The sequence below is a fragment of the Amphiprion ocellaris genome, chromosome 22 (assembly GCF_022539595.1).
Source record: "Amphiprion ocellaris isolate individual 3 ecotype Okinawa chromosome 22, ASM2253959v1, whole genome shotgun sequence".
NCBI lineage: Eukaryota > Metazoa > Chordata > Actinopteri > Pomacentridae > Amphiprion > Amphiprion ocellaris.
In genome coordinates, this window is record NC_072787.1 from 22,966,900 (window position 1) to 22,980,011 (window position 13,112).

General features: G+C 36.0%; 1 protein-coding gene across 2 annotated transcripts in view; it reads left to right on the plus strand.

The window, feature by feature from the left end:
- LOC111580144 (gamma-aminobutyric acid receptor subunit rho-3) overlaps positions 1 to 13,112 on the plus strand; it is a 49,217-nt gene that overhangs the window by 15,438 nt on the left and 20,667 nt on the right. Inside the window, exons 1-2 of one of the 2 annotated variants that reach the window (XM_023287753.3) lie at positions 2,898 to 4,328; positions 11,090 to 11,202. In XM_023287753.3, the coding sequence (XP_023143521.1) occupies positions 4,192 to 4,328; positions 11,090 to 11,202 (250 nt within the window). In that variant the 5' untranslated portion in view covers positions 2,898 to 4,191. Of the gene's footprint in view, positions 1 to 2,897; positions 4,329 to 11,089; positions 11,203 to 13,112 lie in introns of those variants that run through there. The other variant, XM_023287754.3, reaches the window with a different exon arrangement.

A 13,112-nucleotide genomic window follows, 5' to 3' on the forward strand; every position in this document is an offset into this window, starting at 1 on the left:
AATTCGATTACGGAGGAAATTTTGGTTTGATAATCAATTATTAGGGATATTTACAGCATAAAGCCTGTTTTCGAATATGAATAAAACAGAATTTGTGATTTCCACTGTCTGCCAAACTCTTCTTTCGAATTCAGAATTGGGTTCGATTACGTAGAAAATTTTGACCTTTTCCAGTAAATTACGAAGAAACTGAACTGCGTGCGTCAGGAAAGCAGACAGATTAGCTAGCTAACAGGCTGTTTAGTTGATAACTATGTTGACAGATAAATTGAGTAATTACAAAATAAACTAGATCAGCTAGTTTAGCATATACTAGCTGTCAAACGTCCATCTGTAATTACTTTGCATGAACACCAGGGGGCGCAGCCTGAATGTTTTACGAAGATACTGACACAAATTTACGAGGCATCAGGATTAAAGTGACAGACAATGAAGCCAGAGTATCTCCAAAAGAGAAGAACTTTTGGGACTTGCAAAAAAAAAAAACTTCTGTATCTGTTTAAATAAAATTTTAGTCCTTTCATATTTATTAGTTTTCTTCAACAAAAACCAAAAATGCTTTAGGCTAGTTGTTGTGGCGTAAAAAAGATTTTACTCTAATCTTTGTAAAAAAAAAAAAAAATTTAAAAATTTGTCTAGTTTTCATGAACCCCAACTAAAAACAATTTTGTTTCATTTTTGTAAATAAAAACTAAAAACTAGAGCATTTTTTATTTATCTTTTGTAAACAAAAATCAAAATAGATTTTAGTCTAGCTTTAACTGACAAAACTGCTTTGTCTGCTTTTTGTGAACAGAAATTGAAAAGATTTTGGTCTTCTTTTTTCCAGGGACGTTTTTGTCTCATATTTAGGTGCTGTTTTTAGTTTTTATATTTAAAAAGATGTCACCATCTTTGCATGAAACTTGCTGTTTATTCCAAAGGTGCTTCCTAACAGTCTCAAGAGGATCCAAACCACATTTTTTTAGTGGTATGTTGTCCTGACGAAGTGCATATTTCCAATTAATTTTTTATTAATAAATAACAGAACTGTATAACTATAGAACTATATAACATAACAAGATTGTGAGTAGCTACAAAAGAACATGTCCTAGAAGACTGAGGAATCACCTGATAGTAAATGATTAAATGATTGATACATCTGTGAAACGGTCGACATTAATGATTAACGGATTGTTAATGAGTAGCGCTGCAATCAGGACTAAGTCATATGAATCACGCCACTTTGATTCGTTCATAAATATCAGGGACTCTCCTGATTGACCTCTAAACTACATGATAAAAAAAAGTCGACCCATTTATTCCTCTGAGCTGAACCATTTGTTCAGCTTTCTGTGTCGCTGATTGACTTCATTATTTCATGATTTTGTGGCCATTTTTTACCCATTAAATGACCCCAAAGACAAAACAAACAAACAAACCGTTACGGAGCGTCACCATATTCTCATTTAATCTCAAACCAGAATCAGAATCTAGATTTTAACTTTGAGCCTGAGGCTGTTCTCAGGTCATTTAAGGATCTTTTATCTTGTTCGTTATCAGGTCAAACAGGCTGTGTCTTGCTTCTTTAAACTACTGTAAGATATTCAGATCCTCTGTCATTCCACATGATAGTAGTAGCAGCTTTTTTGTATGAGCCTTTATATTAAATTTTAAAAATATTTAGAATTATGAATTTATGTTTTTACGTTTATGTCACCATGAAATGCCAAAACTGTAAATAATGTCCACGTTAAAGATCTGTGCTTTTATATAGTAACCCTTCTTTATTTATTATAACAGTTGGTTGTATAATTACACTGTTTAAATTGCAGATAATATCAAGTAAAATCACAGGAACAAGTATGAATTTCATAAAATATTTGTAAAAAAAAAAAAAACACACACAAACAAATGAATTCAAAAACTGTAAAAAAAAACCTAAAAAAACAAAACATATATATCATATGTATGATATTTTTACATCACGTAAATCAGCAAAAAATACCATTATTTTAAAGTTATTTACTGTTATTTGAAACAAAAAAATTGTATATTAAGGATTGAAAAGCTGTATCTGTCAGTTTTTTTAATTTATCAATGGAGAAAAATGTTGTAGTTAAATTTTTAAATAGTTTTACAACAATTAAACTGTTAACAAAACATTTTTATATGAAATCATTTTCAGAGCCTCTCAGTTAAGCTTTTTTCTAGACTAATAAAAAATGTTCATTTAAGTGGTAGTGCTGAAAAAAGTATGAATTGCAATGCATTTTTTTATTTAAAAAATGAATTAATAAAATTACACTACTTTTACTTCACTTAAATCAACAAAAAATACCATTATTTCATTTGGTATTTTAAATAATAATTATGTGCATTAAAGATTAGAAAGTCACCTTTTCAACCGGTTATTTTACAGATTTTCTCAGCTTATTAGATTACACATAAAATCAAATTAAATCACAGAAAAATTTATTAATATAAATGTTGACTGTTGCTTTCCTTGTGTTTGTGAATTTTTTTATTTAGAATTTTTTTTGCCTAGTTAGAGTTTTTTGGGTTTTGATTCTTGAAACAGTGTTTTGCAATTTTCGGTTTTAGTTTTGTTTGATTTAAATTTTATTTCCACAACCACCGTTTTCCCAACCATGAATACAACAACTAAAAAAAATGCATTTGTATGTTTAATATGTAACAATCAGAGTACATTTGTCAGCAAAAAAATGCATTTTACTGTACTTTTAGTATCACAGTTGTAATTTATTTAAACACTAAATTACTCTGCAGTAGAAAATGCTGTTTACAGTTTAATACTGTAACTAGATTTTCCTTTAATAACTGTATTTATATTGTGTTGCCATGTGTTTCTTTTCTGTTTTTTATCTTGTTTGTGAGGTTTTTGATTCAATGTTTTTTTTTAGTTCTTTGTATTTTGTTTGAGTTGTTTTGTTTCAATTTTATTTTGTGTCTTGTTTGTTACAGTTTTGTCTCCTTTCTGTTGTTTAGTGTCTTATTACTCCTCCAAGGAGCACAACGGAGTTACGTGATGATGAACACTTGTCTGTCTGTCTGTCTGTCCGTCTGTTCGCAACATTACTCAAAAACGGATTAACGGATTTGCATGAAATTTTCAGGGAAGGTCAGAAATGACACAAGGACCAAGTGATTAGATTTTGGCAGTGATGCGGCTTATAGTCTGGATCCATGGATTTGTTAAATATTTCTGTATCATTGCCAGATAGTGGCACAGTGTAACCATGACAACAAGTGAACACTACATCAGCTGCCTGCTGATGATCACATGATTGTGATCCTACTACAAATCCACGGCTGCAGACTTAACGGGACTTATCCATCAGAAATGATACAAGGAACAATTGATTAAATTGTGGGGGTGTTTCTGAGTCCCATCAATTCCCGCCACCCGCTACATGTTTAGGTCACACGATTCGGTATCCGTACGTAACGTCCACATGCATAACACACGCCTGTGCTCAGCACAGCGTCAGTTTGTTTGTGGGTACATCTATATTAAATGTTGCCGTTATTTATGTTATTACTTTTTTGACGATTTCATCCATCGGGAATGATATAAGGACTGAGCAGCCTTGGAGGAGTGCTGCGCTCTCTGAGGGATTTTCTTGTTTCTGTTTGTGATTGTTGCTGCAGGTTTGCTGGATTGTGTTTGGGATTATGTCTTCCAGAGGTGTAAGCTGAGGAAGGCGCTAGGTGAGGCCAGATTAGACGCTTTTCGCTGGGATTAAAACCTCCGCAGATCTTGTCGACCTTTTGTGGTTTGAGCTGCCTCCAGTGGCCTGGTTTTGCGTTTGGTGGAGGTGTGCCTTCACCTCACATAATCACACCAGGTGCCTGTTTTTTCATCGTCCCGCTGAGAAAATCCTGATTACTGACGGGTTTGTGTGTGTGCGACTGTTTGTAGGTTAGTGAAAGATTGCTGTGGCCGTGGATAAGAAGATTAGGGTGGAATTAGTGTCATTCCTCTATCGCCGCGAGGAATGGATTCATATCGATTTTAATCAGGGATAGAACCGCAAAAACCGCCAGATAAAGCGGCGCGAGGACGAGGGGTGGATGGACGGCGTGGAGGGAAGATTCCCGGAGACGGCCGGGATGCAGCCGGACGGATCCGTGCACGTGAGCCGCCAGCCGGCCGCAGAGCACCGCAGGACGCCGGGGAACCTGTGAAGGATGAAGGTGGACCTGCTGACCTGCCTGGCTCTGGCCGCCACCGGCCTCGTCGCCATGGTGACCGGCGGCCGCAGCTCCAACCGTCGGAAGCACAAGGAGGTTTTCCTGGGCGAGAACAGCAAGTTCAAGTTTGGAGGGTGAGAGTTTTTGCACCAAACTGCAAACAAAACACGAGTTTAGCTGGTTTTCTGCACGTTTTCAGTTTGCTCCGAACCTCAAGCGGTTTCTGGCTGTTTCTTTTCTGCTCCTGATACAGTTTTATTTGCATTTATTAGTGCAGTTTCTTGTGTTTTACTTACTGTAGCTTTATAGACAAAATGATGTCAATGATGGATCATGTTATTAATGTAAAATGCGCGCAATAATCTAAACTAAAATGTGTGTTTAATCTGAAAATTTGCCCAAACACATTAATTTATAGATTTTTAAAGTAAATAGACGCAAAATTGAAATTGAAATTGATGTATTTTCTTCGTAAAACTGACACAGACACACAAAATGAAGTGAATTTGCATTAATGCAGTTTCTACATGTTTTTACACATTTTTTTATTCAATTGCTTAAATTAGAATGAACTTTAGGATTTTTATTAGCATTTATTGTCTTTTTTAATCAGAAAATTTGCCCAAACACATTAATTTATACATTTTAAAAGCAAACAGAAGCAAAAATAATATTGAAACTGATGCTGATTCTTCATAAAAATGACAGACACACAAAACCTGACACTAAACAAAGCAACTTTACATTTATTAGTGCAGTTTCTGTGTATTTTTACGCAGTTTGTTACTCAGTTACTTAAATTAAAATGAACTTTAGGATTTTTATTGGCATTTATTGTCTTGTTTAATCAGAAAATATGCCCAAACACATTAATTTATATATTTTGAAAGTAAATAGAAGCAAAGATAATATTGAAACTGATGCTGATTCTTTATAAATATGACACAGACAAGCGAAACAAAGTGACTTTGCATTTATTCATGCAGTTTCTTGTGTTTTACTTCCTGTAGCTTTCTAAATAAAGGGCTAAATATGTATAATGCTGCACAACAAAGCTGTTTCTGTATGTTTTTACACATTTTTTTACTCAGTTACTTAAATTAGAATGACCTTTAGGATCTTTATTAGCATTTGTGGTCTTGTTTAATCAGAAAATTTGCCCAAACACATTAATTTATACATTTTAAAAGCAAATAGAAGCAAAAATAATATTGAAACTGATGCTGTTTCTCATAAAAATGACACAAAGTGACTTTACATTTATTAATGCAGTTTCTTGTGTTTTACTTGGTATAGCTTTCTAGATAAAGACTAAATGTGTAAAATGTTGGTCAACAAAGGTTAACATTATAAAACAAAGTAGTTTCTGAGTGTTTTCACACACATTTTACTCACTTACTTTCATCAGAATGAACTTTAAGCTTTTTCTTAGCATTCCTTGTCCTGTCTTTGTATTTATTAAATGTGTGTTTAATCTGAAAATTTAAATAATATCACCCTGCATACTAAACTCGTCAGTAATTAGATCTGTTAATGATTAGATATGTTGCCTGGTTTACCTTCTTTGCTACATGTGAACACCTCAGTCTTTAAAATAATGTCATTTATTTCCGTTAAGCACATATTTCTGAGTCGTACAGTCCCCCCCCCATCATGGTTCTAATATTTTCATATTCCAGACAATGTCCTTGACACAGTTATACAAAGAAATCTACACTGGCAGCATATAAAGGGCAATATAAACCATCTGCAGGTGTTATCATGTTAGATGATTGAAGGTCTGCATAGCTGCGACTGTTCTGATAAAAAATCAAACAAGATGCCGCATGTGTGGCCTTTAAAATGACCAAGATAAGAGTTAAGAGAGTGAAAAAACCCTGATAATATCAAGGAGCTCGCAGGTAAAGTACTTTATCTAGATCTGACTTGTTTTGGGAAAACAGAAAGATAACCATGAGGGGTTTGGTTGCAGATCTTTGACTGATGACAATTTCTGTGGAAGTTGTGATTTCACTTCTAATGAAGACACCTCATAGTTTAGTAACTTTCACTTCCCTGTTCTCTATGAAAACCCACACAGCTCTGCCGGGAAGAAAATTTCACTTCTGAGCATTTCTTGTTTTAATTTGCTCCTGAATTAATGGAAATGTGTTGAAAAGTGATGGCTTCTTGGCTTCAAACTCCTCCAGGTGGATTATATTAGCTTAAAAGCAGAAGAAACTGTTTTTGCTTCCACTGGATGACTGAACGCTGCAGTTTTAACATATTCCAGGTTTTGGCTTAAAAAAAATGTTAATCTGCACCTCCAATAGTGTTTTATTTGATTAATGGAGAAAAAGAAGCGGTCAACTTTCCAGAATTGAGTTCAGCTTCGTGTCTGTGCAGCTGACTGAAGCTCTTTTCAGTTTTGGGATCAGTAACATGGTTTTGCATTTAGTCTTGTAGACATTGGTCACTTTATTTTTCCTTGTTGCTGCATTCAGACAGAGCGACGGGAAAACTTATGGTATGATATTTGTCATACAGCTGAGACTGAGAAGTACCTTCAGGAGCATAATACAGAATTAAAGCTGCAAGCAGCGTTGAATGGGTCCTCGAGACATCAAGCATGTCCACCAGGTGGCGCTGTGGCTGAAAGTGTGGTTTGGCCTATGGATGTAATGAGGACCAGACACTGATCACACATGTAAAGTTTCATGCAGATTAGAGCATGTACAGGCTAGTTAGACATCATTTCCTGTTTTATGGCGAAAAATCTAAATTTCGGGGGGCCACCATTTCCATGACCTCAGACTTTTGGGGCGTGTTTTGATAGCTTTTATTCACAAAGTTCGGCTGTACATCCTGGCCAAATTTGAGCTGTGTCGGCCTTAACCTGTTTGAGTTTGTAGCTTTTGAAAATGTCCAAAAATCACCCAAAATCGTCAAAGTATGACACATAATTCAAAATGGCCGACTTCCTGTTGGGTTTTGGGAATGAGTCTCAATTACATTTTTGTGCGTCTTGATGAGTTACATACACTATCAGTCAAAAGTCTGGACACACCTTCTCATTCGAGGGTTTTAATTTATTTGTATTATTTTCTACATTGTAGATTAACACTTTCTGGACATAGTTCCACATGTATTCTTTAATAGTTTTGATGTCTTCAGTATTAATCTACAATGTACAAACTAATTTAATAAAAACCATTGAATGAGAAGGTGTGTCCAGACTTTTGACTGGTAATGTATGTGTACCAAATTTCATAGCTGTATGTGACACTACTGGTCATAGCAAATGTTTGAAATTTTGCAGGGGGCGCTACTGAGCCATTTAGACTCATACCTGTGCAATATTTCGCTGGTCCTGATGTGTGCAAGTTTTCATAAGTTTTCGAGTATTTTTAGGGGTTCAAATTTGAGTTTTAATGACAACGAGGAACAAGGAGGAATGTTATGTAAGCAACATTCAAAAAATGTTTTCCAGATGTTATTGAGGTCTCAGAAGGCAGAACTTTCTTTGAAAAATGTTCCAGTAATGTGACGTATTTACAAAGGTGGAACAATTAGCTGCTAATGCTTCTAAAAAAAAAAACGCCCCACAATGCAGAGTGCATTTAGAAAATGTTTCAAGAACACCAAACTGTTATAAAGTGTGTTTAGCGAACATTATTCAGCCTTTAAGATTCTGGGAACTAAGAAACATAACTGGGGCTTTGCAGAACTTTCTCAGAACATTTTAGAACAAGAAAATCCAGCTGGAATGGAAATTAAAGAGGTGGTTTTTGGACCAATATTGGTGCAAAAATGTGTGAAAAGTCTCCACAAATGGCTTCACAATCATCAACATATGTTTTATATTCAGTAAGACTTGTATGTAAAGTTTTCTGTTGCAGCTTTTACAGAAAACTGAGCATAAAAATGCTCATTCAGATGTAAAACTGCTGCCAGATTAGCAGAAATAATTGCAGGAAAAATTTGCAAAACATGACAATAACAATAAACCGTTTGCTTAGGATGTTGTATTAATAATAAAAGCTCCATATCTGACTGTTCATAGACTCTCAGCGTCAGTAAAACTCTGATTTTGCAGCTGTTAGCTGAACTCTGGCTGCCCTGTTTGTAAATGTCACATTTTACTCCACAGCTGACGTTTGTGTTGCAACACAGTGATAAAAATACGACCTTGACACTGAAACGACGCAGTGACTCAGGCAGGAAACAGAAAATGACTCAAGTAAAAATAACTCTGTAGGTTTCTGCTTTCTAGGAAAATCTGTAAACATGAAATAACAAACATCCACAATGCAACGACCTGAAACAGAAGCAGCTAAATGGAACTCAGACATTAATAATTGTTATTAGTAATAATAATTCCTATTGAACTTCTTGATTATTTCTGCACTAAATACCTGTAACATTAACCAAGTGGGCATTGAGCGTTACACAAGTCTTTGTCATGGTGCCCCTTTACTAACGAAACTCCCGCGATGCTCTCTGCTTGCCAACACTGAACTACCAGTAGTTTATTTCCAGCTACTTCTGCTTTGTTTATTGCAGCCATGTAGCCTCTAGCGTCACCTTGAAGTCATTTTGTGTCTCTTTGTGGTAGTATTGTGACACTTTTGATCATTTTGTGTCTCTTTATGGTCATTTTGTATTTATTTATGCTCATTTTGTGTCTCTTTATGCTCATTTTGTATTTCTTTATGCTCATTTTGTGTTTTTTTAATAGTCATCTTGTGTCTCAGTGTTTTTTTTAGGAGTTTCTGCTCTGCTAAAACTATAGAAACAAGAGCTGCTGTTAAAATTGGGTCAAACTTTACGTGCTGTGTTGATTTTATTTAATTAAATTAGCTTGGGGACTGAGATTAGTATTAAATTCCTTTTTGGGGGGATTGTGTCGTGTGATTAAAGGTTAATTTGAGGGATTACGGAAAATGGGATTTGGCTCAAATTATGTGATGACCATAGCAGCGCGGCGACAAATGTGTCCTTGTTTGTGTATTTTAAGATGTATGACTTTGAAAGAGGCTTTTTGTCAGCGGGGGAAATCTCTAGCTGATTTTTTTTTATCGCTTTTACCACCTCGTGAGTGTGTGTTTGCCGCTAAAGTGTCGCTGTGTTCACACGCTGTATGTGCAGCTCTGATTACAGCTCCCTGGATGTTGTCTGCCCGGGGTTTCCCTGCTCCACCGTCACGTTTAGCAGTTTGTGTAGCTGCACTCTGTGTTTATTTCATGTTTTGTGACCACCGCAGACACTCGACAAGCCGTAAAATACGTATGGTGACGTTAAAGCAGAGCCTGGAGCTCCAACTCACTCAGTGTGCTCTGTTTACCTTCTGCATGAAATCCAGATGTTTTAACGTCCCCAGATGTTTATTTGTGACAAACTGAGGCCATGTGAGAGTAATTTAACCGTCTCCATGACAACGTCTGCACAGAATACTGCAAGATGGAGGGTTTTTTTTTAATGCTGTGTGTCACTTTGTTGGAGGTTTGATTGTCTTTGTGTCTTTGTTTTGTGTCTCTTTATGGTAATTTAGTGTTTTTTATAGTTATTTTGTGTATCTTTGTAGTCATTTTATGTCTTTTTAGTCATTTTGTGTTTCTTTGCAGTCATTTTGTGTTTTTTGTAGTTATTTTGTGTCTCTTTGTTGTCATTTTGTGTCTCTTTATAGTCAGTTTGTGTTTTTTTTAGTCATTTTGCATCGGTTTGTTGTCATTTTGTGTCTATTTAAAGTCAGTTTGTGTCTCTTAGTTGTCATTTTTTGTCGCTTTGTTGTCATTTGGTGTCTCTTTATAGTCAGTTTGTGTCTCTTTGTAGTCATTTTATCTTCTTTGTTGTCATTTTGTGTTTTTTGTTGTCATTTTGTGTCACTTTGTTGTCATTTTGTGTTTCTTTGTCCTTATTTTGTGTTTTTTTAGTCATTTTGTGCTGCTTTGTTATCAGTTTGTGTCTCTTGTAGTTATTTTGTGTCTTTTAATGGTTATTTTGTGTCTCTGTAGTTATTTTGTGTTTCTTTGTAGTCATTCTGTGTTTTTTCCAACCATTTGTGTCTCTTTGTGTCTTTTTTAAAGTCATTTATTTTCTCCTTATAGTCATTTTGTGTGTTTGTGGTTGTTTTATGTCTCTTGAATAGTTTGTTTTTTTTTGTGGTACATTTAGGTCTGTATTAACTGTGTTTCTCTGTGTCTCTTTACAGTCTTTTTGTTTTTTTTGTAGCCATTTGTGACCATTGCGTGTCTCTGTGTCTCTTTGATAGTTTGATTCTCTCTGTAGAAATTTGTGTCTCTCTGAGTAGCTTGTTTGTCTTTTAATGGCAGTTTTGTTTTCTCTTCTTAACGATAGTTTGGTTGTCTCTTTATAGTAATTTAATGTTTATTTAGTAGGTAGATTGTGTGTTTTTTTGTAGGAATTATGTGCGTCTTTGTGGTAATTTTGTGTCTCTTTGCAGACTTTTCATGATCAGATACAAAAAGCTAAGTTTTAGCTCATAGTAAATTTGATTTTTGATGTTTCTCAGGAACTAAAATGATCTGATGATAAAATAACAAGTTTGAATGAGTTTATCTGTTGTCGTGTCCATAAACGTTGTAAACCTGTTCTGCCTCAATGGGTGTTGTGTTTTAAAAGGTTGTTTCTGAGGACGTGATGACTCACACAGTGTTAAACACTCATCATGTGTTTAATCGACAGTCTGCAGCAGCACTCAGGCTGGTTTCTGGAACTAAACAGAACTTGTACGTGTGTTATTTGTTGGTGGATCTGAGCCACGTCTTTGATTGAAGTTGTGGTTTGACAGACGAGAGAACCACAAACTGTGTCTTCTAATCAAAACCTGCAATTACAGCTTTAATATAACTAATCACTGTGTGTGTCTGTGTGTCTGTGTGTGTTGTTTCTACAGACGTATCGACTACAAGCTGAAGCGACAGGACAGCACCAAAACTCTGCTGATAAAAACTGAACAACTGCTGAGGATCGAGGAGCACGACTTCGCCATGAGGCCGGGCTTCGGAGGTGACACACACACACAGACACACACACACACTCTCGCAGTCAAACCGAGCGGTCCTCCAGGTTTGGTCCCTGATCCTGATGATTTAATCCACTCACTCACACGTCGCCTCACAGAGAAATCACTCGTCGTCCCACGCTGATGATGCGTACGCTCTGATTTGATGATGCGACGACAGCCACTGGGTCACCCAGACAACGGATGTGTCGATCCAAAAATCACCAACCCTGACCCAGATTACGCCATTGTGTGGCAGCATGAGTGTTAGTGTGTGTCTGTGTGTGAGCATTAATGCATTTGAAACACAGTAGGACTCAGTGTGCTCAGATGTGATTGTGTGTCCATCTGTGTTTTCACAAAATATCAAGTGTGTGTGTGTATATCTTGTGTGTTTGGTTACAATTGTGTGTTTGTGTGTCTGTGTGTATCTGTATGTATATGTGTGTGCGTTTGCATGTTTGGCTATTATTGTGTGTCTGTGTGTATCTGTATACAGATACACTCTGTGTACGTATGTGTGTTTGTGTGTGGTTCTGTGTGTGTGTCTGTGTGTCTGTCTATATGTGTGTGTGTGTGTGTGTGTGTGTGTGTGTGTGTGTGTGTGTGTGTGTGTGTGTGTGTGTGTGTGTGTGTGTGTGTGTGTGTGTGCGTGTGTGTGTGTGTGTGTGAGCATTAATGCATTTGAAATACAGTGGGTCTCATTGTGCTCAGATGTTATTGTGTATCCTTCTGTGTTTTCACAATATAACAAGTGTGTGTGTGTGCATGCGTGCGTGCATGCATGTGTGTGTGTGTGTGTGTGCGTGAGTCGGGGGGAATCGTGTGCATTAATCTGGATTATATTCCAGGTCTGGAGCAGATGGAGGTTTGAAACAAACTGACGTCTGCAATAAAGATCATCAGACTATCAGACACACAACAATACCCTCATTCAGACACACGAGGCTCAAACTGTTTCCGTGGAGAGCTCGGAAATTGTGGATTAAAAGTTATATCAATATATGAAGAGAAAGCCTTTAAGGCGATAAATATTGCAGATTTATTAGTAAATCCGTGTGTTTACATTAAGAGATATTAAGGTGGGAAGTAACTGAGTGTATTTAGTGTTTATATCAGCTACATTCCACATGGGAGGACTGAGATCTTTATCCCCCTACGGTTATCTGACGGCTGCAAATGCTGCTTGTTTTACAGATTCTGATTTAATATTCAATATGAGACGCAGTGACGTAATTGTTGGGTAAAATGACTATGAAAATCAACTTTTTAGGATTGTTTTTCAGTAGATTTGATTAGATTTTAGGAAATCTAGTCTCTCCTCTTAGTGTTGAAACAAGTTTTTGCCTAAAAAAGTACATTTTTTGACTTCATTTTAGTCGTAAAATGGGTTTCACCCCATATCTAAATTGAAATCTGGGGATTAGTGAATGTTAAAACCCTCAGCTGATAAGCCTGGAGGTGTTAATGGTGGTGAAACCGACTTGGGAAGGACCTCAGGACTGTGTTATATGTACCTGATAGGTGAAAATGTAATTGTTGTCGAGGTAAATGGTGAATTTTAGATGTTATGAAACCATTTATTAGCATCTCTTCCACACATATGGACCAGTAGGGACATCCTCCACCTTCCAATAGTCTAAATAGGTGCATTATTTTGCAAATACCTTCAAGCATCCCTTCCAAAAAGTATATAAATTTAATAAATATAACAGATAAGTTGGGTCCAAAAATGAAAATATTACTCCAACTTGTCTAATTTGCTCAATCAGTTGTGAAATTTCAACAAAACACAACTTTTTTCTCATTTTTTGTGGTCAAATATTTCACATGAAACACAATTATACGTGTTTTGTGGTTCAAAAACCATCACTGGCTGATTTCTTTATCACATTTTTATTGTTAATTTCTTCAA